Source organism: Leptosomus discolor, chromosome 18, assembly GCF_034619465.1.
Source record: "Leptosomus discolor isolate bLepDis1 chromosome 18, bLepDis1.hap2, whole genome shotgun sequence".
In the NCBI taxonomy this organism is placed as follows: domain Eukaryota; kingdom Metazoa; phylum Chordata; class Aves; order Leptosomiformes; family Leptosomidae; genus Leptosomus; species Leptosomus discolor.
In genome coordinates this window covers 10,133,899-10,158,445 of record NC_141408.1, presented here as the reverse complement: position 1 = coordinate 10,158,445, position 24,547 = coordinate 10,133,899, and the positions used below count along the sequence as shown (strand labels likewise).

General features: G+C 69.1%; 3 protein-coding genes across 14 annotated transcripts; 1 reads left to right on the top strand and 2 right to left on the bottom strand.

Annotated features, from left to right (window-relative positions):
- Positions 1–611: 611 nt before the first annotated feature.
- On the bottom strand, positions 612–9,152 carry GIT1 (GIT ArfGAP 1). Of its 3 annotated transcripts, XM_086475441.1 has the most exons (22): positions 9,101–9,152; positions 5,713–5,846; positions 5,484–5,596; positions 5,292–5,397; positions 5,124–5,210; positions 4,874–5,004; positions 4,689–4,783; positions 4,563–4,605; positions 4,330–4,356; positions 3,981–4,029; positions 3,825–3,897; positions 3,051–3,148; positions 2,851–2,962; positions 2,641–2,768; positions 2,408–2,560; positions 2,101–2,328; positions 1,928–1,981; positions 1,561–1,647; positions 1,383–1,456; positions 1,131–1,313; positions 927–990; positions 612–824 (listed from the first exon to the last, which is right to left on the bottom strand). In XM_086475441.1, exons 1-22 carry the CDS (start codon positions 9,150–9,152, stop codon positions 612–614), a joined length of 2,304 nt encoding a protein of 767 aa, XP_086331567.1. The 3 variants fall into 3 exon arrangements, with proteins under 3 accessions (XP_086331567.1, XP_086331568.1, XP_086331569.1); XM_086475442.1 differs by lacking the exon at positions 4,330–4,356; XM_086475443.1 differs by lacking the exons at positions 1,928–1,981; positions 4,330–4,356.
- Positions 9,153–11,325: 2,173 nt separating this feature from the next.
- On the top strand, positions 11,326–18,592 carry ANKRD13B (ankyrin repeat domain 13B). The gene is made up of 15 exons (XM_086475444.1): positions 11,326–11,436; positions 15,084–15,219; positions 15,444–15,568; positions 15,659–15,704; positions 15,962–16,105; positions 16,244–16,433; positions 16,560–16,626; positions 16,722–16,803; positions 16,899–16,963; positions 17,048–17,178; positions 17,314–17,471; positions 17,566–17,718; positions 17,820–17,980; positions 18,193–18,269; positions 18,379–18,592. Exons 1-15 carry the CDS (start codon positions 11,326–11,328, stop codon positions 18,590–18,592), a joined length of 1,860 nt encoding a protein of 619 aa, XP_086331570.1.
- Positions 18,593–20,240: 1,648 nt separating this feature from the next.
- CORO6 (coronin 6) lies at positions 20,241–24,103 on the bottom strand. 10 transcript variants are annotated; one of them, XM_086475001.1, is made up of 11 exons: positions 23,906–24,103; positions 23,178–23,300; positions 22,572–22,701; positions 22,308–22,489; positions 22,029–22,148; positions 21,687–21,806; positions 21,158–21,262; positions 20,930–21,075; positions 20,785–20,842; positions 20,465–20,695; positions 20,241–20,363 (listed from the first exon to the last, which is right to left on the bottom strand). In XM_086475001.1, exons 1-11 carry the CDS (start codon positions 24,101–24,103, stop codon positions 20,241–20,243), a joined length of 1,536 nt encoding a protein of 511 aa, XP_086331127.1. The 10 variants fall into 10 exon arrangements, with proteins under 10 accessions (XP_086331127.1, XP_086331132.1, XP_086331130.1 ...); XM_086475006.1 differs by lacking the exon at positions 21,687–21,806 and having other exon boundaries at positions 20,241–20,356; positions 20,461–20,695; XM_086475004.1 differs by lacking the exon at positions 21,687–21,806.
- Between the last annotated feature and the right edge of the window lie 444 nt (positions 24,104–24,547).

The window sequence follows — 24,547 nt, the reverse complement described above, 5'->3', positions numbered from 1 at the left end:
TGGGGGGGGGGTGAATCCCCAGCAGCTGGGCTCTGCGGGGGGGGTGGGGGGGTGGGGAGGTGGGACCCCACCATCGCCACAGGAGCCGGGGGTCCAGGGGCCCGTGCAATGCTCACACCTTTATTGATACAAATGTACAAGGACACATCTTACAGTAGGGAGCGCGGCCCCGGTGTGGGGGCAGGACGCCCGGGGAGGGGGGACCCACGGGCGCCCCAGTCCAGTGTAACACTGCGGGCGGCCCCGGGGGTACCGGCCGCCCGGCGAGGGGCTTTGCAGGGGTTTGAGGAGGGGGGGGTACATGGCCACCGCCGCCACAGACAGCTACACAGGCTATGTACAGGATAAGTTAGGCGCGTGCCCCGGGGCGGGCAGGGGTCTGTACAGGGGGACGCAGGCACCTACCCCGCAGGCCGAGCACCAGCTCCTCGGTGACACAAGGGGCGATGGGTGGGGGACACACTCAGCCCACGCCCCAGCTCCCCGTGGGCTTAAAGGCCACTTGCAGCCACGCTCGCCCCAGGTGCCGGCTGCTGCTGGAGGGGAGGGAGAGCTGGGAGAGCGTGGGGGGCCGGAGGTGGTGCGGGGCGGGGGGGGACACGGGCCGGCGCTCACTGCTTCTTCTCGCGAGTGGTGATGGTGACCAGCTGCTTGGCGGCCTTGGCGATGTCGTAGGCACACTGGATGACCTGCTGGGTCAGGAGCTGGTAGTCCACGGCGGCGCCTGGCTCGGGCGGCACGGTCTTGCGGCACTCGCTCTGCAGCCGGTAGGCGCTGGCGTTGAGCAGCCGCAGGGAGCTCCGCACCGTCTCCAGCGCCGGCTTCTGCAGCGGGGCAGAGGAGCAGCGTCAGAACCTGCGCTGGGTGGGGAGCTGATAGCGCCTGGTGGGGACCCCCTCGCCCCAGGGACGCCCAACCCCTCTTACCTTAGGGAACAGCGATGCCATCTCCGTCACAGCCGAGTGGATCTTCTCCGAGCAGGGCATGAAGCTGGGAGCAAAGAGAAGGGGTGAGCACTGTGGTGGGGACAATGGCTCCCGACCATGGCAGGTGACGAGGATGACCCTGTGTAAATGCAGCCCCCTGGTCTGTGGGGCTGGAGGGACCTCGTGGCCGTGCCCCAGCCCTACCTGTCATGCTTGGACTCTTGCGCCGCCCGCAGCAGCTCCTGGATGTTCTTGGTGACCTGCTCAGTTTTGAGGATGACGTCCTCCGTGCTGGGCAGCCCAGGGTCCAGCTCCCCGTCCAGCGGGTCCAGCTCGTGGGGGAAGTCCTCGTCCTTGCTCAGCTCCACAAACCGCTTCCCCTCCATGCTGTGGGGACCGAGCGAGGGTCAGCACCAGCCCTGTGTCCCCGCCGCAGTCCCCAGCCCCGGCACTCACCTGATCAGGACCTCACCGGCCTGTGTGTTGTCGTAGTCGCTGTCGGTGCCACTGCCATGCCGGTCCAGCTTGCTCTGGAGGAGAGAGGAGCAGCGTTAGGCCCCGACCAGACCCGTCCCCATGCAGGGTTGGGGTCCCCCCACCCTGGGAGCTGCCCCCTCCCTCCCCGGTACGTCACCATGTGCCGGGCACCGTCGGGCGGGCAGGAGAGCAGCGGGGAGGATGGGGGAAAGGGCACCGAGGAGGCAGACGGACCTTTCCGGATCTGGAGGGGGAAGAGAGGGGAAGCCGGTGCTGAACGGGGCGCAGAAGGGTCCGGAGCTGATCCCAGTGACGTGCAGGGGAGGACGAGCACAGGGGACACCGCCGCCCTACATGCAGGAACGTCCCGTGGCCACCGTCCCCCAGGGAGGTCACCGGCCTGACCCGGGGGGTGCAGGGTGGTGGGGGGACAGGACGTCCCAGGACAGCACAGAGGCCACAGCCCAGGAGGGTGACAGTCACCACGTCCCATGCAGGAGCCGCCCCCGCCGCGGCCCCCTTACCCGGTACACGCTGGCCGGGATGTGCATGGAGTACAGAGCCTCGTCCTCCACCTCCTGGTGACACACGAAAGGTTACAGCCCCGCGGGGACGGGACCCAGCACCCTGGGGGGGGCTGGGGGGACCGCTGCACCCCAAAAACCGCCCGCCCGCCCGCCCGTGCCAGCACACTCACGCCAGCGCCGAAGGGCTGCAGCCGTGTCACCAGCTCCTCCACCGGCTGCCCGAAGGGTTTCAGTGCCGAGCCCGGCTCGTACATGGAGAAGGCCTGGCGGTCCCGGCGGTGTGGGGGCGCCGTGCTCGGGGGGTGCCCGTGCTCCGGCCGCTCGCTGGGGGCTGGGGTTGGGTGCGCGGGACCCGTCTGCTGCCGGATCTGCGTGTTCTCTGCCTGCAGCTTGTGGATCTGCAGCCAGGGCGGGAGGGGAGGCATCAGCGAGGAGGGGGGATGCCGAGGAGGGGGTTCCTGCCGGCCCCACACCCACCTCGCGTTGCAGCCGGCGCAGCTCGTCGCTCAGGCTGTTGTTCACCTTCATCAGCTGCTGCACCTTGGCCTCAGAGGCGGCCAGAGCCTTCTTCACCTCCAGGTACTCCTGCAGCGTGATGGGGCCGTCTGAGAGGTCGGAGGAGTCCATGCTCTGCGGGGAAAGGGGCTCAGCACGGGCATCCTGGAGCTGGGGAGCGGGGGGAGGGTGCAGGGCAGGGGTCCGGGGCTCACCCTGGCGCGGTTGTTGCGGGAGGCGTTGCGCAGCAGCTCCTGGTCCGTGTCCTCGTCGGAGGCGACGCTGTCGTAGTCGTGCTGGTCGTCCAGGTCACTCTGGCTCCGCAGCGAGTAGTCGAGGGCGTCTAGGGGAGGGCAGGGGGTTGCTGAGCACAGGGCAGGGGGGCGATGCTCAGCCCCCCCCTCGCTACCTGCTCTGTTCCTCACCTGTGGGGCTCAGCAGGCTCTTCCCTTGCTGCCGGCGCTTGGCTTCCCCGAGGATGTCGATGAGCAAGGTGGCGAACTCCCTGGCGTTGAACCTGGCCAGCTTCTGCCGGCCCTGGGAGGAGCGGGGGGGCCGGGAAAGGGGGTGAGCAGGGGTCTGGGTGCAAGGCGGGGGGGGTCACAGGTCCTGGTGGGGAGCTCACCTGGTTGCGTGTGGCCGAGTACTCGGGGTTGACGGGGAGGAAGGGGACAGCGCTGCGCTCCGTCACCAGCGTGCTGTGGTTCTGCGTCGTCAGCCAGACTGCGGGCAAGCACCCAGCGTCAGACCCCCGGGGAGGCGGGGGGGGGGGCTACGGGGGCCGGACTCCCCCCCGCCGGAGCGAACGGGCTGCAGGGCCCGGGGCCTGTGGTGAAGCCGGCAGGACGCAGGCGCGGGCGCAGGGCCAGCCTGCTGGGACTGGGAGCAGAGCCCGGCCAGGCTGACGGGAATTGCCTCTCCCGGCCACCCCATGGGGCTGGAGTCCCCCCATGCCCCCCCCCCACCAGGGACCCCCCAGCTCCTCACCCTTTAAGGCACCAGCTCACCAACCCCCCGAGCTAGCAGGGAGAGAGTTTGGCGTGCCTGTCAGCGCCCACCCTTCTGTGGAAACGGGGTGACCCCCCCCCAGCCACCCCCCCACCACCCCCCCCCAGCTCAAGGGCACCCCTCTAGGCTGAGCCCCTACCCCTGAGGGGTCCCGGCACCCACCTCCAGCAGCACCCCAGCCTCAGCACCCAGCGGTGGCCCCTCGCGTGAAGAAAACCTCCCCGGTCGGAGGAATGAGGAAGGAGGGGCCTGCGGTCCCGGCGGACGGATCCAGATCGGGGGGAGCGCCAAGCTCAGCCTCGGCCCCGCTGGCTGCTCCTCCCCGCGCCACGACACCCGCCCCAGCCCCGGCCCTGGGGGGGCTGCACCCTGCACCCCCCTCCTTGCTCACCCGCATCGTTCTCCCGGCGGTCCACCTCGTCGTAGACGTCCATGGCCAGCTCCTCGAAGAGGCGGTTGCTGAGCTGCAGCGGGACGGGGGATGGCGTCAGGCGGGATGGGGGGAACAGATGGGACCCCCCCTAACCCTGCCCCGGCCCCCACTCACCGCTTGCAGCTTCTTCTTGGCTGCTTTGGCCAGCTCAGAGAGGTCCAGGCTGGGGGGATGTGGGGAGAGGGGGAGACACAAAGTGGGGGTTATTTTTGTCCCCACTGAAACGGTCCCCAGCTGAACCCCAACATGACAGGGATACCCCGCCCCCCCATGAGGTACGGGGGGCTTCACCGAGTGGGGCTGGCAGGCAGGCACAAGGGGACGAGGTGGCAGGGGGCGAGCAGGACCCCCCTCCCTAGGTGCTCCCCGGGTGCCAGGCTGGGCCGAGCGGCCGGGGCTGCAGGGGGGGCCCACGCCGGTGGCACAGGGGGGCCCCCGGAGCCGAGAGCCGAGCAGACAATACCTCTGTGCCATGCACTTTGGGCGCACCCTGCGCTCCGGAGAAGGCAGCGGAGGGAAGAACAGGATAAAGGCGGACGTTAAACGCGCGGGCACGCGGGACACCCCCCCGCCCACCCCAGGGATGCTCCAGTGCCAGTCACAGACAGGTGACCAGGGTCCCCCCCTTGGCCCAGCGGGGACACCGCGGGGGGAACATGGGACGGTGCGGCAGGGCCACGGGCGCCGGGGACTCACCTGTCGGCCATCTGCGGGATGATGTAGTGCCCGTTCTTGTGGTCTGTGCAAAGAGACGGGTGGTGAGCGGGGCCCTGTGCCTTCTCCCGGGGCTGAGACACCCCCGCCCGGGACCCCCGCGCTCACCCGGCTTCCTGCCGCAGAGGTAGAAGGCCAGCCGGTCGGTCAGCTCGTACTGGCACTCCACCAGCCGCTCCGCCAGCTCGTGCTGGGCTGCCTGCCTGTGAGAGGACGGGCAGGGGTGATGCCCACCCTAAGAAGTTGGAGGGGGTTGCAGGCAGGGGTGACCCTTCCCCTTTCCATGCCCTCACCTGGCATAGTCGATGGGGGTCCGGCCATTCACGTCGGGCGCCCCGGGGTCGGCGCCGTAGACCACCAGCAGCTCTGCCTGCAGGATCTGCCCAGCCTTGGCGGCCACGTGCAGCGGCGTGGTGCCCTTCTCCTGCAGGCACGGGCAGCCTCAGCCCCCCAGCCTGCCCATGGGACGGGGCTTCAAGACCCCCCTGCCCCTCTCCAAGCCCAGCACTGTCCCCAGGGACCCTGAGCCCTGTCGGCGCTCACCGGGTGGAAGAAGTTGGCCTGGGCGCCCAGCGAGAGCAGGCGCAGGCAGGTCTCCAGGTTGCCCGTCCGCACGCTCGAGTGCAATTGCTGCGGAGGAGAGAACCAGTAAGAGCGGGGGGGGGATCTGTACCCACAGCCAAGGCGGGGGTCCCTGCACCCGCACCCCACCTTGCTGAGGTCCTTAGCAGTGACGCCGTCGTCGTCCCGGCAGGGCAGCTTGTGGACGAAGGCGAGCATCTGGTACTTGGCGCGGATGAACTCCGACTTGGTGGGGCTGGAGGGGGCGGCAGGTTGCAGGGTGAGGGGGGGGAGCACCCGGCCGGTGCAGACCCCCTCCCCGCAGTGCCGGGGGGCACTTACTGCACTTTGTCCTGGGGGTTTGCCTTCCGGCGCCCGCTCTGCACCTGGGCCGGATCCAGCAGCGAATGCTCCCAGATGGAGTTGGCCCCATTGCTCGCCAAGGTGTGCACCATCTGCGGGGGAGAGGTGGGGCCCAGTGGGTGCGGTGAGGCGGGGGGGGGGGGGGGGGGGGGGTGGTGTCCCTGTGTGTATGTGCCCCCCGCCATGTCCCCGCGGGGCCAGCACCCACCTGGAGCAGGGTGGCGGGCCAGGGGCTGTGGCGCAGGTGCTTGACGATGGAGATGTGGCGGCCCAGGCTGCGGTGCACGCTGCAGCACTCGTCGCAGATGAGCACCCCGCGGTTGATGGAGGCCCAGCCAGGGTCTGCGGGGCGGCACAGGGTGGGGTGTCGCCGGGTGACCCCACCACCGAGGTCCCCATCCCATCCATCCCACTGCTGGGGGGGGCGGGGGGGGGGATGCATTGCCACAGCAATCGTTTCCCAGGCAACAGCGAGGGGCTCAGCCCATCGCCAGGGGAAACCCACAGGTTTCCCGTAGCAACCAGGCACCAGCCAAAAGTGGGGGGGGGGGGGGGGGGGGGGGGGCAGGATTTCGCCTCCCCCATCAGGGAGGGCAGCTGGCAGCAGGGATGATGCCAGCCCCATGGCAGCGCACCCCGAGCAGGGGCACCCTGACTCGCTGCAGCATAGAGGCCACGCACCTCCTGAGCCCCCGGCTGGCCATTTTTTTTTGGGGGGGATGTCCTGGATGGGGGCAGCATGCTCCCCCTCAATGGGTGGGCACCCCCAACCCGTGGGTCCCACGTATGGTGGTCATCGGATCTGCAGCTTCGGCACCCCACCCCAGGCCAGCCCCACAGGGCACCCCAGCTCTTGGGGCAGGTGCCACGGGCCCCCCACGCTGCCATAACCTCCCCCCCAACCCCGGCTGCCGGACTGGAGCCCTTTGTGTCCCCGCTGGGAACAAAGGGCCATTTCAGCAGCTGCGCCGGCCCCGCGCTGGCACCAGCCCCGGCACCCGCAGGGGCCCCACTCTCAGCCGGGCAGCGGCTCCCCATGCCTGCACCCCAAAAATGGGTCCTGGGGGTGGCCCAGCGTGAGGTCTGGCTCAACAGGGTGGCTCTGCGGCTGCAGCCGCCCTTCCTGCAGCGCCGAGGGCAGGATTTGGGGACCCCCTACTGGGTCATAGTCCCTTCCCCATGACAGGTGGTCAGGCATGGGGCGACGATGCTGAACCATCCCGGGGTGTCCCCTCTGATGGGTGCCGCGGGGGAGTCCTGCCAGCCTCTGCCCAGCCCCACCACCCCTTGTTTCTGTAGGGCCTACACAAACACCACACTCCCCTACAGCATAGGGGACCCCCAAGCCCGGGGGGTACAGGACCTGGAGGGGGGCGGGGCAGCACTGGCCAGCCACGATGTGGCCCCAAGGGGGTGACAGTGGCCTCACCACTCCACAGAAGGCAGCAGGCAGGCAGGCGGCTGGGCCTCCCCTGCTTCCTTCCTCCCCGTGGGGTCCCGGACCCCTCCTCAAGCCCTCCTCCCCCCCATCGAGCCCTGGGGACGCCGTTTTGGGGGGCACCCAGCCCTGCAGTGCTGCAGCGCCCCGGGGCCGAGGTGGGGTGGCCGGGGGGGGTGGGGAGCAGCGCCCCCCCCCCCCCCCCAGCCTGGCAGCCCTGCGCACACAGATGGCAGCGCCTTGGCAGCCGGCGCGGCAGCATCTGTGCCTTCGCGCCCGCTGCCCACGGGGCGCTGCCGGGAACAGGACGCTCCGTGCGGGGGGCGGGGGGGGGGGGCCGGCCAGCGAGGCTGCCCCTGGCCCCGCAACCGGGCGGATCTGGGGTACCCGTAGGGCTGCACCCTGCCCTGCTGCAGGGGACGGACGGGATGCGGGTGGGCATTGCAGCAGTTCGGGCAGCGCCGGCATGGGGACACCCCGAACCCTGGGAGTATCCTGGAGCCCAAGGAAGCTCCCGGTACCTCCATCCCGATGGGCTGACGCTGGAACCCCCAGCACTCAGCCCCGCACTGGTGAGGGGAGGGCTGGGGCCGGCTGGCATCCCCGCATGGGGCCAGCGGAGCGGGATTCAGCCAAGGGAGCCCAGGCAGAGGGACCAGGTCACCCCACAGGCACCCCACCATGCAGAGCTGGGCAGCACATCCCCGGCAGCAGCAGCGGGTGCTCCCGGCACGGTAGGAAGTGGCCTCTGGACTTTATAACTCATTTCCTCACATGGCTGCTGGGTGATAAGAGATTGGAAGAAACTGGTTTCCATTTCCCCCCGCCCCAGCAGGGAGCCTCGGCACCGCCCTGGGCACCCCTGCACCTCCCGCTTGCCCGCTGGCACGGGGGGCGCACCCAGAGTCAGGGCAGCCCTGCGCCCACGCGTGCCACCGGTTCTCCTGGCAGGATCTGGCCATTGGCACGTGGCCGGAATAATTTCGGCACAGCCTTGGCCCGCGGGCAGCTTTCCGGGGCTGGCTCAGAGCGAGCCTCAACTCTCGGCCCCATTCATTCATTGCCGTGGGGCCACTCGTGCTGGCCATGGGCAGGGTTTGGGGGTCTGGCCACATCGTTGGCAAGGTTTGGGGGTCCGGCCCCACTGTGACACCCACGGGCTCGCGCCCAGCGTGGGGGCTGCGGGCACGGGCACCACTGGGGATGCGAATCGTCTTGCCCAGGCTCAGGCTCCGGCTTGCAGCACGGCCGCCGCCGGCCCGGCTCAGCCTGCCTCCACCGCCAAGTCTGGATCCGGCCAGCGTGGGTGCTGGCTGCGGGGTGCTGCGGGGCACAGGAGGGTGTCCCCCCCCATCCCACCATTTGCAGGGTCCTCAGCGCTGCTGGCACCGACCGGCACGTCCCCCGCCTGCACCAGCAGCCCCCACACCGAGGGGTGCAAAGGCTGTGGGTGGTGCAGGGGGTGCTGGGTGCAGCGGGGATACACCGGGGCGGCACTGAGGAAGGTATGGGGGGGATTATCAGGGTCATGTTTGGGGTGTACTGGGAGATTCCTGGGGGGAGCAAAGGAGTGCACCAAGGGGGCCCAGAGGCCTCACCAGGGTGTTGCACTGGGGGCACATGAGAAGGTTCCTGGGGGACAGAGCAGGGGACTCAGTGGGGGTCCCTAGGGTGTGCACCGCAGGGTGCAGAGGGGACTCCCCGCGGGGGGGTCCTGGGGGCAGCCAGGGGGTGTAAAGGGGCCTCACTGTGGGCTATAGAAGGAGATGCAAAAGGGCTCCCTGGGAGCGTACCGGGGGGGATGCACCGCGGGGTGCAGCGGGGGCTCATAGGGGTGCTGGGGATGCACCGGGGGGCACCGCGGGGTGCAGAGGGGGCTCGGGGGGTGCTCTGGGTGTACCGGGGGGGGGGCACACCGGGCGGCGCAGAGGAGGCTCATGGAGGGTTCCTGGAGCCGTACCGGGTGGTGCAAGGCAGGCTCCCGGCCAGGCTCCGGGGCGGGAGGAGGGGGCTCCAGGGGGGGCATCACGGGGTGCGAAGGGCCCCGCCGCGAGGGTGCGGAGGCCGGCGGGGGGGATGGGGCGTACCGGGGTCGTACCGAGGGGCTCCGGTGCCGGTACCGGAGGGGGGTGGGGGGGGCTGGGAGGGCGGCCCTTACCTGGAGCGCTGCAGTCAGCGCACACCTCCGCCCGCGGCGCCTTCCGGGACATCCTCAGCGGCGAGGCGGGCCCGGGCCCGGGCCTCTGCGCCAGCGTGGGGCGGCGGCGGCGGCACCCCCGGGCCCGCCGGGGGAGCGGGGTTGGGGAGGGGAGGGGGGGGGGAGGGAAGCCGGGCGGCGGGGCGGGGCGGGGCGGGGGCGGCGGGGGCCCGGGGCCGCGGCGCGCCGGGGGCTGCCGGCTGCTCCCAGCGCCCGGCGGCTCCGCAGGAAGCGGCGCAGGCCCGGCCCCGGCGGAGGAGGGGCCCCGCCGCCCCCGCCCCGCCACCGGCAGCGCCGCCGCGACCGCCCCGCACCGGCACCGGCGCCGCCCCGCACCCACAGCACACCCCCCCCCCCCCCGCTGCTGCACCCGCACCTGCATCCGCACCCACACCAGCACCCGCACCCAGCACAGCCTGATCTTGGTCCCGGTCCCGGTCTCGGTCCCGGTCCTGGCTATCCTAGCCCAGTTCCTGGGCATCCCCCCCCCAACCCAGTTCTGGTTCCAGCCCTGAGCGCCCCCAAACTGGTCCTGTACAATCCAGTCTGATCCTGGTCATCCCCTAGTCCTGGTCCTATTCCTGGGCATCCCCTGGTCCTGACCCCAGTCCCAGTCCCATTCCTCAGTGCCCTCCTGGTCCCATTCTCAGTCCAGGGCACTGTCCTGGTTCTGGTCCCAGCCCTGATCCTGTTCATCCCCCACTCTGGATCCTGAGCACCCCTTGTGGTTCTGGTCCTGGTCCTAGTCCCAGCCCGGCTCCTGCACACCCCAGTCCCAGCCTTGGGCACCTCCCACTTGTCCCAGTCCTGCTCTGGGCATCCCAGCACTGGCTCTGGGTGCTCGTCCTGGATCCAGCCCAAGCCCTGGGCACCCCCAGTTCTGTTCCCAGTGCCAGGTCTGGCATTATGCACCCCACTTCTGTGCACCCCCACTCCTCACCCTGGCCCCATCCCAGGCGCACCATGGGGTGCAGCACGGGCAGCCAGGGTCAGGCTGGGGGTTGCAGGGCACTGGGCTTCCCCGCCTGCCCCAGCAGTGATGGCAGGACGCTGCACTGGGGGTGTGCATGATGGGCCACAGCCTCCCCAGGGTGTTCAGGAGGGGATTTGGGGGGGAGTGGGGGGACTGGGGACCATTTGGGGTCTGTTCCCCTCTCTGGGATCCTATAAGCACTTGGAGCAGGGGGGGACACCCTGATATAACCATGGGGGCCCTGCAGGCAGCTGTGGGGGGTCAGACCCCTGCAGCGTAGCCACCCCAGGCAGGAGCCACCAGAGAGGGGCCGGATCCTGCCCCCCACCACCATGGGCCAGGCTGTACGGCCTGCATCGCAAGTGACCTCACCGCTGGTTGCTGAGGAGATGGCTCATGACGTCATGGGGCAGCAGGGCTGGCAGGGAGATGGGGGATGCTATGCGGGGACCGGGGTGGAGGGGACACGACCACTGCCACCTTCGTCATGACCGAACGGAGAAGAATAACGAGGGGGTTCATGCCTCGGCGGCGGCCACACAACAGGCTGGGGGGGCAGCGGAGTGGGGGACCAGGAGCGTGGTGTCGGTGGGAGGCCGAGGCGGCCGGCGGAGGCCCAGCCTCGCATTGTTCTCGGGCGGCAGCCGGAAAACACGACGCCCGCCCTGGAGAAACGCAGGCGGAAAAGGAAACGGGGCTGGGGGGCCCGCGCCTGCCTCTGCCTGGGGTTGGGGGGGGTGTCTTAGGGCCTCCCCCCCCCCACCTCTGCCCTCCGCCTTCGCCCCTGCCCCGCCATGTGCCTGGGTCCCACTGGCCCGTGCTGGGGGGGGAGCGGGGGTCAGCCGGGCGGGGGAGGATTGGGGGGGGTACGGGGGGGGGGGGGGGGGCTGAATGCCAGCGGGGTGACCTTTTGCAGCGGGGTCAGTGGCCGCGGGGATGGGCTGAGCGGTGCGGGACGGGGTGATGGAGGAGGAGGAGGAGGAAGGGGGCGATGCCGGGCAGAGCGACTACAAGTCCCATGAGGCCGGGCGGTGCGGGGAGGGGATGGAGAGAAGCGGGGTGGGGGGGGGGGGGGGGAGTAAGGCGCGGGGCGGGGGGTGGGGGCGCGGGGAAGCACCGGGCGGGAGGTGCCGTGGCCGCCCCGCCCCGCGCCCCCCCGCGCCCCGCTCCGCCCCGCGCCGCGCCCGCCGCGCCGCTCCAGCATGCACGGAGGATGCTCGCGTCTTGCTCAGGCAGGAAGGGGCCGGAGGGCAGGTACCCGCTGCACTACCTCGTCTGGCACAACCGCGCCCGCGATCTGGACCGGGAGCTCAGCGCCAAGCAGGTGGGGTGGCGAGCGGAGGGGTGGGAACCCCCCCCCCTCCACCTCCCCCCCCTCCCCCCCCCCCCCCCCCCCCCCCCCCAACCCTCCATCCCCGGGGCACTGCCCGGCCCGGCCCGGTTCGGCTCGGGCTGATGCAATGCTGCCGGGCTGCAGCCGGGCTTCTGCTCGGGGCTGGGATGAGGATGGAGATGATGAGGATGGGGGATAAGGGTGGGGATGGGGTCCTTCCCGACGTTGGTAGGGCTCTAGAGGGGGGGGTGTAGGGGTGTGTGTGTGTGTGCGGAGTGTGTTCCCCCGCACCCCGGGACTCTGTCAGCTGGCCCCGGGGCTGCCACGGAGCGGTGGGTACCACCCGTGGGGGTCCCCTGCATCCCTCGGCGCATGCAGCTCCAAGCATCCCTCCCCCACGTGTCCCCGGCTCTCTGCTAGGCCTCTGCGGGCCCCCGGCACCCCGACCCGCACCCCGCTTTTCGGGGTGCTGCCAGCCCCAGCCCCCAGCTCCCTACCTTCAGCCTTAGCCCTTCTCAGGGGGCGGGGGGGGGGGGAAGGTGACACACAGGGCCCTGATGCTGCTGGGGCGCAGCCCCCCCAGCCCCAGGAGGCCAGTCAGGTTCTTCTCAGGATGGGGGGGGACGACCCGCTGTGTCCCCCAGCCCGGGAACCACCCCCCCTCCACCGCAGGCGGCCGGTGATGGAGCGGGGCTGCGGGCACGTCCCCAGGCGGGTTCCCAGCCTCCCTCTCCCCCGTGGCGTTGCAATTCAGGTAATTAAAACCCAACCCCGAAGACGCAGGAAACCGCAGGCGCTGGAGGGAGGCCGGCGGCGAGGCTGTGCCGAGCATCCCCCCTGCTCCCTCGGCCCAGCTCCCGGCACCCCAAGGTGCTGAGGGCCGCGCCGGATGGACCCCGCTGATGCACGAAACCCGGGGAGGATGGGGGGGGCCGCCGTGCTGCGATACTCCCGCCGGGATGCAGGCGATGGCTCCTGCCACACCCGCCTCTATTGTGGGGGCTGGCCGGGGGGGGGGGGGGGGCTGCACCAGCATCACCCTGGCCCCCCACGCCATCCCCAACGGTTTTATTTCCGTGGTAATTTGGGGTCATTTTTCCCAGGAGCCCAGCGCGGCGGAGATCAAAGCTGGGTGCAGGCGGCAGCGGCTCGGCGGGTGCAGGGCGATGCAGGGGCTGCGAGGGTGGCTCTGGCCCCGCAAAGAGGTTTTCTAACCCCCCACCCCAAGCCCAGCCAACGGCCCCTGCTGCCATTTGCAGGGCGAGAGCAAAGCCGGCCCTGTGTGTACCCCAGGGAGGTCCATGGGTGCTGCAGATCAAACCCCAGGGCAGATGGGGATTTGGGGAAGCAGGTAGAGGCTAGCCCAGGCTGACCCCCCCCCGCCACACCTCTGTCCAGGGCATCTGGGGACACAGCTCAGCCCTTCTCCCTGCCAGAGCATCCCCTGGGTAAGCGGGTCAGAGCTGGTGCTGTGTGTGATGCTGAGGGCTGGGTGTCCCCCCCTGCCCGGGGGCTCTGCCCTCCCTCCACCCCAGGGACCTGTGCAAGGGCAGTGGCACCACACGCCCCCCCCCACCACTTGCAGGTCTTTGGGGCTGGGGGGCGCTGGGGCAGCTGGCAGTGTTGCTCCTCTCCGTGTCCCCATAAGGGCGCTGTGTGGGTCACGCCTGAATTGTCACCATGAGCTCCCATCCACACTTGCCTCCACCTGGGGAGGGAGGGCCAGTGGGTCCCCATGGCAGGGGCAGCACGAGGCCGTGGCAGGTGGTGACATGGAGCCCGTTGTGCCAGCACACCCCACGCCACAGCCTGCCCCATCATGCATGGCAGCGGCCTGGGTCTGCACAGGGACAGCAGTGCCCAGCACCGCCTCACTGCGCTGGCCTGTGTCCCCTGCTGCCACCCGGGAGCAGGTGCTGGTGTCCCCCACCCCGGGGACGACCCCATCAGAGGGGATGAGCTGTGCCACGTACCCAGCTGGCACAGGAGGAGCAGCCGAGCTGCGGTCCTGCGCTGCACCACCGCCACCCAGAAGCCATCCCTATCCCTGTCCCCATCCGAGGTGGGTGTCACAGCCCCAGGATGGGCAGCACTTGGAGGTCTGTGCCACAGCCCCCGAGCTGGAGCCGTCCCAGCACCAGGGCCTAGGACTGAGCTCTTGCTGGCAAAAACTGGGTCACGCCATATCCCCCGGGGCTGGCTCCGGTGCTGCGTCCCCAGAGCAGGGCACCCTCGTCCTGCCCGGTGCTGGGGCAGGGCTGAGGCTGGGGAGCCCCGCTGAGCCTGCATCACCCGTCCCCCCGGCTGGGGGGCGATTGCTTTAATTAGAGTCATTTCATTAGCACAATTAAGAAGCAGCAGTCGCCTGGAGAGCGTTGGAGCGGCACGTTGGCTCCCGGGGAAATGGAGGGGGGGAGTTGTTTTGCTCTGGCATTGTGAGCAGCCTGGGGGGTCCCCCTGCCTGGTGAGCCCCTGGGGATGAGGGACATGGGGATGTCCACAGCTCGGGCAGGGATAAGGACACCCCTGGGGCAGAGGGACTGCAGGACATGCCCAAGAGCAAGGCAAGGATTTGCTGCGAGCGAGAGCCTGGGCACCGGAGAGCCCAAACCGCACCCTTGCCAGCCCTGAACACCTCCAGGGTGCCTGGTCCCAGCTAGCACCTTTGGGTTCTGCACTCCGGGTTTTTCCACCCAGGGGTGGCCTCCCCAAAACCCATGCCTTGTTTAGGGGTTCATCCCCATTGCCTCCTGCCCCGTCAGCATCCGACTGCCCCTTTCCAGGCACAAGGCTTCTGCCCTAGCCGGTGCTGGGGGTGGGCAGAGGCTGCCCCCCGCCTCTGCCACTCCATCAGGCCCTGAGCCACGTCCCCAGCCCCGGGCATGGATGCGATGCTGCACCCAGCGTGGGGCACGGGGCCCGTGGGTGCTCGGGGTGCCCACCACCGCTGTCGGCGGGCGAGGGATTCCTCGGGGCTGGCTGGGCGCCAGGCTCTGGGCTTGGCACAAACAATCGCAGCCCCAGCGTGCAGCTCCCCAGGGCCCCGGGGATCCTCCGAGCAGCCGCTCCGCTCACGCAGCCGTCCGCCCCCGGCTCAGGCAGGGGAACACGTGCGCCCGCCGCAGCCCACGTCGCCCGCCGGCGCCCGCCGGCGAAGGGGGGCTGCCAGCAGCTGCTGCCTGGCAACTGGGCAGCAGCCCCCCCCCCGTCCCCTTCCAAATCCCAGAAGTGGGGGCTTTTCCCGAGCTTGCAGCTGCATCAAGCCGTGCAGAGCTCCGTGCACTGCACTGGGGGCATCTGTACCCCACCAGCACCCCCCCCGTTGCCGCACTGTGCCCCTGCTCCATGCCCGCGCGGTGGGTGCAGCCCAGCCTGACCGTGCCAAGCCATACTGGGTGCTGGCAGCCACCACCACGTTCTCCCCACCCTTCCTGTGCGTCTGGCAGCGGCTGTGGGGGAGCAGGGAGAGCCTTTTGGGGCGCATCGCTTGGGGGAGCTCGGGGATGGGGATGTTCTCCGTGGTACCATCAAATATCATCTGCTTCCCCCAGCTGCAAACTTCACGTCTGTGGGAGGGCACTGGGGGGGGCAAGGTCTGGCTGCCCCGGTGATCCCTGAGCCTCACTCCCTCCCGGCAGGCCGACATCGAGCAGCTGGACCCCCGAGGACGCACCCCACTTCACCTGGCCACCACACTGGGCCACCTCGAGTGCGCCAGGGTGCTGCTGAAGCATGGTGCCGACGTGGGCAAGGAGAACCGCAGCGGCTGGACAGGTAAGAAAGCAGGGAGGGGGGCTCGCTGCCTCAGTCCTCCATCAAGCTACCCTGGGATGGGCACGGGCATGGGCATGCTCAACCTGGTTCTGCAGCTCCCCACGGGACAGCTCACGCGGTGGTACATGCACGTGGCTCCTGTGCGGTGGCCAGCTCTGCCGTGCAGTGCCGTGCCGTGCCGTGCTGTGCTACACCCCTGGGCACTGTCCCTCTCTGCCCTGCAGTCCTGCAGGAGGCTGTGAGCACCCGTGACCTGGAGCTGGTGCAGCTGGTCCTGCGCTACCGTGATTACCAGAGAGCCATCAAGCGCCTGGCCGGGATCCCCATCCTGCTGGAGAAGCTGCGCAAGGTACCTCCCTCCGGTGGGGGCTGCTGGGGCTGGGCAGGGCGGGGGGATGGCGGCCATGGGCGCCTCCTGACCCGGCTCTGCTCTCTGCAGGCCCAGGACTTCTACGTGGAGATGAAGTGGGAGTTCACTAGCTGGGGTAAGCTGGGGGCAGAGCGTGGCTGGGGGTGGGGGGGAAGTTTCCCAGCAGATTTCCCCCAGCCCCAGCATCCATCTCCAGGATGGGGGGGAACACCTGCCCCCTTGCCCCCCCGCTAAACCCCAAGCTTTCAGACCGCCGTCCTGTCAAGGCATTGGGTTTCCCAGATGTGTCCCCCACCCAGCTCAGCGCTGGCAGCCCACTCGGGGGTGCAGGGTGGCCCCATCCCTGGCTGGGCTATCGCTGTTTCTCCCCAGTGCCGCTGGTGTCCAAGATCTGCCCCAGCGACACCTACAAGGTGTGGAAGAGCGGCCAGAACCTACGGGTGGACACCACGCTGCTGGGCTTCGACCATATGACCTGGCAGCGGGGCAACCGCAGCTTCGTCTTTCGGGGACAAGGTGAGCCGGCACCGGGGTCCCCCCCTGCCCTCACCGGTGAGCACTGGCAGAGCCCTTTGGCACTGCAGCGGGGTTGGGTGACACGGTGGGGACTGTGGTTGTCCCCGCATACCCTGACCACCCCTCTACTCCCTGCAGACACCAGCGCAGTGGTGATGGAGATCGACCACGACCGGCGGGTGGTCTACTCAGAGACGCTGGCCCTGGCCGGCCATGACCAGGAGGTGCTGCTGGCTGCTGTGCAGCCCACCGAGGAGCAGGTGATGGGGCGGCTGACGGCCCCCGTCGTCACCACCCAGCTCGACACCAAGAATATCGCCTTCGAGAGGTGGGCTGGGGGCGGCACCGAGCCCCCCCACTCCACCCCGGGAATGCACAGCCTCCTCAGGGTGCTCGCACCCTGGGCTGTCCGAGCAAGACCATCCGTCGCTCATGGTGCCCTGTGTCACCCCAGGAACAAGTCCGGGATACTGGGCTGGAGGAGCGAGAAGACAGAAATGGTGAATGGGTATGAAGCCAAGGTGAGGGGCAGGGGGGTTGAGCCACCCGGGGCAGGGTACGGTCAATTGTGGGTGGGGGGTATCCACCTCTGCCATTCCCCCCCCTCCTCGGGCAGGTCTACGGTGCGTCCAACGTGGAGCTGATCACGCGGACGCGGACCGAGCACCTCTCGGACCAGCACAAGGGCAAGAGCAAAGGTGGAGCTGGCACGGGCTGGGCAGGCAGAGTGCTGTGCCGGGCGCTGTGCCGGGCGCTGCGCCGGCTCTGGCCCTCACGCCCTCCTCTCCCGCAGGCAGTAAGACCCCCCTGCAGTCCTTCCTGGGCATCGCCGAGCAGCACGTGGGGCCCAACAATGGGGTGAGTGTCCCAAGGATCCGGGGGGGCGTGGTCCTGCAGATGGATGCGCTCCCCCCCTGTCACCCCGCCGGGCTTGTCCCGCAGACGCTGATCACGCAGACGCTGAGCCATGCCAACCCCACCGCCATCACCCCTGAGGAGTACTTCAACCCCAACTTTGAGCTGGGCAACCGGGACATGGGGCGGCCCATGGAGCTCACCACCAAGACACAGAAGTGAGGGGGGGGGGAAGGAGCAGATTGAGGGGACATCCCCCCCCCCCCCGCCCCATCTCCCCTCCCCGACCGCTTCAGAGCCCCCAGGGACGGGGCGCAGGCAGGGGTCCCCAGCCCGGCGCCTGTCCCTGGCAGGTTCAAGGCGAAGCTGTGGCTGTGCGAGGACCACCCGCTGTCCCTCTGCGAGCAGGTTGCCCCCATCATCGACCTCATGGCAATAAGCAACGCGCTCTTCGCCAAACTGCGGGACTTCATCACCCTGCGCCTCCCGCCCGGCTTCCCCGTCAAGATCGGTACGGGGGGGGGGTGGGGGGTCTTTGCCGCTGGCAGGGGTGGCACAGCCAGCTTCCCTCCCTGCTTTTTTTTTTTTTTTTCCCTTTCCCGCAGAAATCCCCATCTTCCACATCCTCAACGCCCGCATCACCTTCGGGAACCTCAACGGGTGCGACGAGCCCGTCAGCTCCCTGCGGCACAGCCCCAGCAGCGAGGCGCCCTCGCCCAGCAGCGACTCCTCCAGCGTCAGCAGCTCCAGCTCCCTGAGTACGCGGGGTGGGAGTGGGACCCGGCTGGTGGGGTGCGGGGCGAGGGGGACGCGCGACCCAGTGGGGTGCCCAGCCATGCCGGCGCCTGTTTCCCCGCAGCCTCGTGCCGGGTGTGCGAGATGGACCCGGCGCTGTTTGAGGTGCCGCGGGGGTACAGCGTGGTGGGCACCCACCAAGACGCCCTGCGGGAGGATGAGGATGACCTGCTGCAGTTCGCCATCCAGCAGAGCCTGCTGGAAGCGGGCAGCGAGTACGACCAGGTGGGCACTGCCAATTCCCCCCCGCGCCTCCTCCTGCCCCGGCTGGGGGGACCCCGCTGCCCACCCTGTCTAGATGCTACCCTGGGATGCTCACCCCAATTTGGCCCATTCCTGCAGCCCACAGGGGTGGGTCAGGGCTTAGGCAGGGGGGAATGGGTTTTGGAATGCTGTGGGTGGGGGATGTCACCCTCTGAGCACCCTTCTGGCTGCAGGTCACCATTTGGGAAGCGCTGACCAACAGCAAGCCGGGCACCCACCCCATGTCGCACGAGGGCCGCCGAGGAGACAGGTTGGTAAGGTCCGGCCAGCCCCCCCTTAAGCTGGGGGTGGGGGGGGGGGGAGCGGGAGTGGGTACCAGCCCCACAGGGACCCCCCATGAGACCCTGCCGCCCTCCCAGGACTCCCCAGCACACGGCGGCCCCCCGGCCCCCCGTCACCCCATCCCCGGGTGGGGGCGGCGGGGGGCCCAGCGCCCTGTTCCCCAGCTACGCGGAGCAGCTGCGACTGGCCATGGCCCTGTCGGCGCGGGAGCAGGAGGAAGCCGAACGCCGGACACGCCAGGAGGAAGAGGAGCTGCAGCGGATCCTGCAGCTCTCGCTGACGGAGAAGTGACCCCGTGCCCCCACTGAGCCCCCCAACCACACACCCCCCCCACACTCCCCACCACCCCAACGGGGATGGGGATGCAGCCGGTGCTGTGTTACGGGGGCACGGAGGGGGAGCGGGGTGGGAAATGGGGAGGGCAAGTGGGGAGGGGGGCTGCAGGATTTGGCCCTGGTATGGGGGAGATCGTCCCCATTGCTGAGGTGGTACTGGGGTGTACTATGGGGGGGTGTGTGTGTGTGTCACCCTGCAGCAAGACAGGGTGAGGGTGGGTGACAGCCCAGCAGATGGGGTGGTAGGGACAAGGGGGGGCAACCCCACGGACTGTATCCCCCACCCTGGGACAGCCCTAGCCCCCTCCCCAACCACCCTATGGGGTGCTGCTCAGCCCCTCACCCCAGGAAGGTGGTGGGGGGCACATCCTGCCCCAGATGGGGGGGGGGGGGGGGGGGGGGGGCTGCCAGTTGTGTGGGGTCCTGGGATGCCCCCAGAGGTGGGGGGCTCTGCCCAGCCCCCTCAGACCCCTGCCCAGGCGCTACCAAGTGCACTTACCGGGGAGCTGCTCTGCCTGCCAATGGGGGCGAGGGGGGGGGGGGGGCTCAGTCCCATTGCACCCCACAGCCAGCGCGGGGCTGCACAGCCACCCCCCACCCTGGCGCAGGGGTCCACTGGGGCAGCTGAGGAGGTGCCTGCAAAAGGTCACCCGGTGTCACCCTCCCCTTACCCCTGCTCACACCCCCATCACCAACCCCCTCTGCCCTGCTCGGATGCCCCCCCCCTTGGCAGTGCTGCACCCCCTCGTCCCGGGCACTGACCTCGAGAGAAACCTTACGTCAAATGGTGCTAACCCCCAGCCCCCCTGCCCCGGGCTGCTCCTCCTTTGCACATGGGGGGCTGGGGGCCATGGGAGGGGGCCGGGCTTGCTCCCCTGGGACTTTTCGTAGCCGGCGCCCCCCTGCCCCCCCCACCATGCACCCCACAAGCGATGTCTGGGCCAGGGCCGGGGGAGCCCGAGCAGCTCCGACCGCGGCCAACACCAATAAATGCTCTTTAATGTTTGTCTCTCTTGGCCTCTCTGCCTGCGCCGGGGCTGTGCGGGCAACGGGGTGCAGGCAGGACCCCCCGGCATGGTGGTCCCATGTCCCTGGTACCCGCCCTGCAGCCACGGGTGGCTGAGCCCTTTATTAAAGGGGGACCCAGGAGCAAAGAGCCGGTTGGGAGCACCCGCTGAGGGGGGTGATGGGGCAGGGGAAGGTGATGGAGGCAGTGCAGGGCGGGGGGGACGTAGCACCGTACCCAAGCACATCCTGGCTGGGTGGGCCCGGCAGCCCCCTGTCCTGGGAGGATGCTGATGCCCAGCTTGCAGGTCCCCGAGGAGGGATGCTCAGCAGCTCCAGCCCATAGGCACCAAAGCGGGCACCCCCCCCCTCCCCGAGGTGCTGCAGTGGGGTGTTGATGTGCCGGGCCATCCCGGGAGCAAGATGCGACTGATGCCAGTGAGGAAGAGGGGTCAGGGTCTGACCCCCTCCCTGCAGCCTCAACTCCTGGGGAAAGAACATGGCTCTGGGCTCCTGCCCTCTGCGGGGACTTGGCTTTAATCCCCGGAGGGGCCGGGGCAGTCCTCGTCCTGCCCATGGCTGTGGCCACGGCCGCCACGCTAGTCCGTGCCATTGGTGAACTGGCAGAGTTTGTTCTCCAGGTCGGAGATGCGCTTCTCCTGCGCTTGGACTGTCTCCTTCAGGGCACGGATTTCCTCCAGCACCTCCTCCAGAGCTGGCCGCTGCAGGTGGAGGGACATGTGGGGTCAGCGGTGAGCCCCTTCCAGCCCCCCTCAACCCCGGGACAGCCCCGCTGCGACGTCCCCGTCCCCAGGACACTCACAGAGACATCAGGGTCGCAAGTGGAGTGGCTGCGGCGAGAACCCGGGGGGGGCTTGTTGTCCAGGATGTTCTTCTTGACCACCTTCAGCTCCCGATTCTTGACGGGGACGTAGCCGTCCCGCAGCGAGATGAGGATGGGCTCCGCGTCTTTCCCTGACAGCCACTCGTCCGCCTCCAGGGCTGGCTCGGGGCCCGGCGTGTCGGGGTATAGGTCATCCTGGAAGAGGTCTGACTGCGGGGACAAGGGAGACCATCATTAGATGGGATGCCCCCCCACCCCAGACCCCCTCCCCATCTCCCCTGGGACCCCCACGGGCTCACCTTGCGTGGCACCGTCATGACGATGGGCTCGCACTTGCGCTCGTGCAGCTTGAAGAACCTGTGTGGGACAGAGGTGGTCAGGGTCCGGCCGCTCCCCCCGACCCCTCCAGCTCCCCCCCAGTCCCGTCCCCATCCCAGCTCTCACCTGGCGATCTCGCACTTGCTGACATCCAGCCCTCGCTTCGGCATGAAGCCCATGCCCCGCTGCGGCTCCTTGCTGCTGTAGGTGTTCAGGTAGTGCACGTAGGGCGCCTCGTCCGTGATCTCGAAGTATCGGATGCTGCTGTCACCCTGCAGGGGTGGGGATGGGTGTCAGCCAGCCCCGGTACCCCCAGGGATGGGGTGGCACGGTGCGGGGGGACAGCGGGGTTACCTTCCCGCAGAGGTAGACGATGCTGGAGTCGGGGTCGTAGAAGGGCAGCAGGACCCCGTTGCTCGTGTCCATCTCCTGCAGGGCGATGGGCTCCTCAAAGTTTTCCTGCGGGGCCAGAGCGGTGGGAGGGGGGGGTAAGCAATGGCCCCAAAACCCCCACCCCAGTTAGTCACACGCGTTAGCCACGGCACACTGCGGGGATGGGGCTTGTCCCCCTGCTGGGGTACACAACCCCCCGGGCAGGCAGCTTGGCATGTCCCCCCCTCCAGCACCCCCTGCCCCACTCCTGCTTACCTGCACGACTGGGTGCACCCCAGCCTGGCTCACCCCCACCCAACCATGCTCCCTGCCCCCCACCCCCAACCCCCTCCCCACGCCCAGCACAGCACGGCACACTTGGGAACTTGGCATCTTTGGGGGGGGGGGGGGGGATGCAGCAGGCAGCCCATCCCGGGGCGGGGGGCAGAGGGTCGGGGGGGGGGGGGGGGGGGGCAAGTTCCCGGGGCAGCACTCCATGCGGCCTCGTTACCGGGTCCCACAAGCCCAGCTCCCGCTGGCTCATTCTGGTAAAGCCCGTGGTAAAGATGTGTCCTTCTCGCGTGAAGATGGCCCGCACGGGCCTCAGCCCTTCGTGGGGGGCAAACCTCTCCTGGGGGGGAGGGGGAGAGAGTCAGCACGGGGCATGGGAAGGGGGGGAAATGGGGGGGGTCCGGATCTGTCCCCCAAAACAGCCGCTGAGTCCTGTTCCTGGGGAGTGCACGAGGCTCCCGGGGTGCACGCGGTGCCGGAGAGCATCCCTGGCACCCGTCTCGGCTGGGCTCCACGGGGTCCCCGGGGCGGCGCTGGCCGGGTGGGAGCCGCCATCTCGTACCAGGTCCCAGAGGCCCAGCTGCCGCTCGCTCATCTTGCTGAAGCCGGTGGTGAAGATCTTGCCATCGGCCATGAAGATGGCGCGGATGGGGCGGGCGCCGTCGTGCGGTTTGGCTTTCTCCTGCGCCGGCCGTTAGCGGGTTACAACCAAACACAGAGACGCGCGGGTGCGGGCGGTTAGTAGGGTCAGGCAGGCATTTTGGGAGGGGACACACACACACACACACACACCCCCCCTCCCGCGGTGGGATGGCGGGGGGGACGTGGCGGGGACACTCACCGCCACGACCTGCTGCTTGCGGGGGTCGATGACGCGGACCTTCTTGTCCTTGCAGGTGGTGACGAGGAGGCTGCCGTTGCGGTTCCAGCCCACGTTGTAGATGAGGTCGGTGTGCATGTCCTCCAACACCAGCAGCATCTCCCCCGTGCCCACGTTCCAGAGGATCACCAGGTTGTCACAGCCTGCGGAGAACCGATGGGGTAGACACCATCACCCCACGGATCCCCCCCCAACCCCGGGGAGGGCGACCTGGGACCCCCTTACCTGCACTGAGCAGGACGTTGCGGGCGGTGGGGTGCCACGAGATGATGCCCACCCGCTTGGAGTGTCCCTCCAGCGTCACCACCGGCTCCGTGATGTTGCGCACAGGGACATAGTCGGGGATCTGCCACACCTGTGGGGGGGGGGGCGTGGGGGGGATGGAGAGCAGGGCGTGGGGCGGCGGGGATCACCCCCCGGGTGAGCACTAAGCTGCTGAGGGCCTCAGAGCCAATTAACCTCATCGTTAATCCCGGCTGAGCCTGCGGGGAGGGTGGCGAGGGGACGGCAGCAGCACCTCCATCCTGGGGTGCATCCCCAGCGCTCAGGGTGCTGGTGGGCACAGGGAGGGCAGCACAGCCCCCAGCGCCCCCCGCCCCCCCCCCCGCTATTCCTGGGTGCTGAGTCGCCGGGGCGGGTATATTTAGCACAAACTGCTGCATCATGGAGAGAGCAGCCACCGCCAGCGCAAACGCATGGCACCGGGGCTAAAAATAGGCCAGTGACACTTCGCAGGCGGCAAAGCCGGGGGGGGGGGGGAGGTTGTGATGCTCTGCACCGCTGCCCCAGCGCCCACCAGCCCCCCCTCCCACCCAGGGTCCGGCCCCTCACCATGACAGTGGTGTCCTCCGAGGCGCTGGCGATGACGTTGTCATTGTGGGGACACCAGTCGATGTCCAGCACGGGCGCCGTGTGCCCCGTCACCAGCGGGTGGTTCTTGTCCACCCGTCCTGTCTGCAACGGCGAGGTGCCAGGATGAGCCCCCACCCTGTCAGGCGCCCCCCAAGCCCCAGCCTGGCCACCACATGGGGCTATGGCACAAGCGGGGACACACAAGGGGACCTGGCGGTAGCCAGAGCTTTGCACCTGCCTCGAAGGGGGAAACTGAGGCACACAGTGGGAATGGGGCTCACTTAGCATGAGGCCCCATAGGGACCCAGAGGGGAATTATGTGCCCCGGGAGAGGTTGTTTTATGTCCCTTCTGATGGCAAAGAGGGGCTGTGGAACTCCCTCAGCCCTTCTGCTGGGGTGGGGAGGGCAGACCCCCACCCCACTGGGATGCTCCTTTGGCATTGTGGGCCCCCAGGGAATTTGGGATGGGGAGAAAGCAGCCGGGGGCTTGCTGCATCGCCTTGGTTACTCCCAGGACATCACCCTTCGCAGGTGTCGATGATCACCCCAGGTTGTCCCTGTCCTGAGTCCCCACGTGAGGATGGGGATGCTGGGGCAAAGCTGGGGGACTCTGGGGCCACGGCAGCTCCCCAAAAACAGAGCTCATCAGCATGTCCCCCCCAATACATCCCGGGGGAGGCCAGACCCCCGCAGCCTCTCCGCTCACCTTGGCAAGGGGCAGGACCATGAAGGCCCCCCCACCGCCGGACTCCACGATGATGGCCACAAACTTGGGGTTGACGGCACAGAAGGAGCTGTCCCACGTCACTTTGGAGACACGGATGTCCTCATACATCTGGTCGGCCTTCACCGGCTGCCCGAAGACGTGCCGGAACTTGCTCTGGCGCACCACGCGGCGGCTCATGGCTGGGGGACACGGGGTCAGGCCACGACCCCCCCATGGCATGGCATGGAGGGGGTTTTGACCCCCTCAGGCCACGCGCTCGGAGAGATGCCCCCCTACCCTGGGCACAAAGGGAAGCCTGGGGACATGGAGATGGCGGGGGATGAGGATGCAGGATGGTGCCCGATGTGGCCCTGACCCTGTGGCAGGGACCGGGGGCAGCCCTGGTGCAGGGGGGTGTGGGTGCTGCGAGTGCTGGGGACAGGCATCCCGCAGCCAGAGCTGTTTGGTGGCTGGGCAGGGACGTGGCTGTGCCATGATGCGCAGCTGTGCCATGCCCCATGGCTGTGCCATGCCCCAAGGCTAGCACTGGGGACTGGCACATGAGCAGCTGCAGGAGAGAAGAGGGGCTGAGGAGGATTTTGGGGTGGACACGGAGATGCTGTGCACCAGGTCACAGTTTGT

Coding starts and splice junctions, on each gene's coding strand:
- GIT1 (XM_086475441.1), bottom strand. CDS start 9,152: ATGTCCCGGAAGGCGCCGCGGGCGGAGGTGTGCGCTGACTGCAGCGCT. Junction 3,898..3,980: donor CCAAGAAGAAGCTGCAAGCG/GTGAGTGGGGGC, acceptor GTCCCGCTGCAG/CTCAGCAACCGCCTCTTCGA. Junction 1,982..2,100: donor TGCAGCCCTTCGGCGCTGGC/GTGAGTGTGCTG, acceptor GTGTGTCACCAG/GAGGTGGAGGACGAGGCTCT.
- ANKRD13B (XM_086475444.1), top strand. CDS start 11,326: ATGCTCGCGTCTTGCTCAGGCAGGAAGGGGCCGGAGGGCAGGTACCCG. Junction 15,569..15,658: donor TGCTGGAGAAGCTGCGCAAG/GTACCTCCCTCC, acceptor TGCTCTCTGCAG/GCCCAGGACTTCTACGTGGA. Junction 17,719..17,819: donor CAGCAGCTCCAGCTCCCTGA/GTACGCGGGGTG, acceptor GTTTCCCCGCAG/CCTCGTGCCGGGTGTGCGAG.
- CORO6 (XM_086475001.1), bottom strand. CDS start 24,103: ATGAGCCGCCGCGTGGTGCGCCAGAGCAAGTTCCGGCACGTCTTCGGG. Junction 23,301..23,905: donor TGGTCCTGCCCCTTGCCAAG/GTGAGCGGAGAG, acceptor TCGCCGTTGCAG/ACAGGACGGGTGGACAAGAA. Junction 22,149..22,307: donor GCAAGCAGCAGGTCGTGGCG/GTGAGTGTCCCC, acceptor CGGCCGGCGCAG/GAGAAAGCCAAACCGCACGA.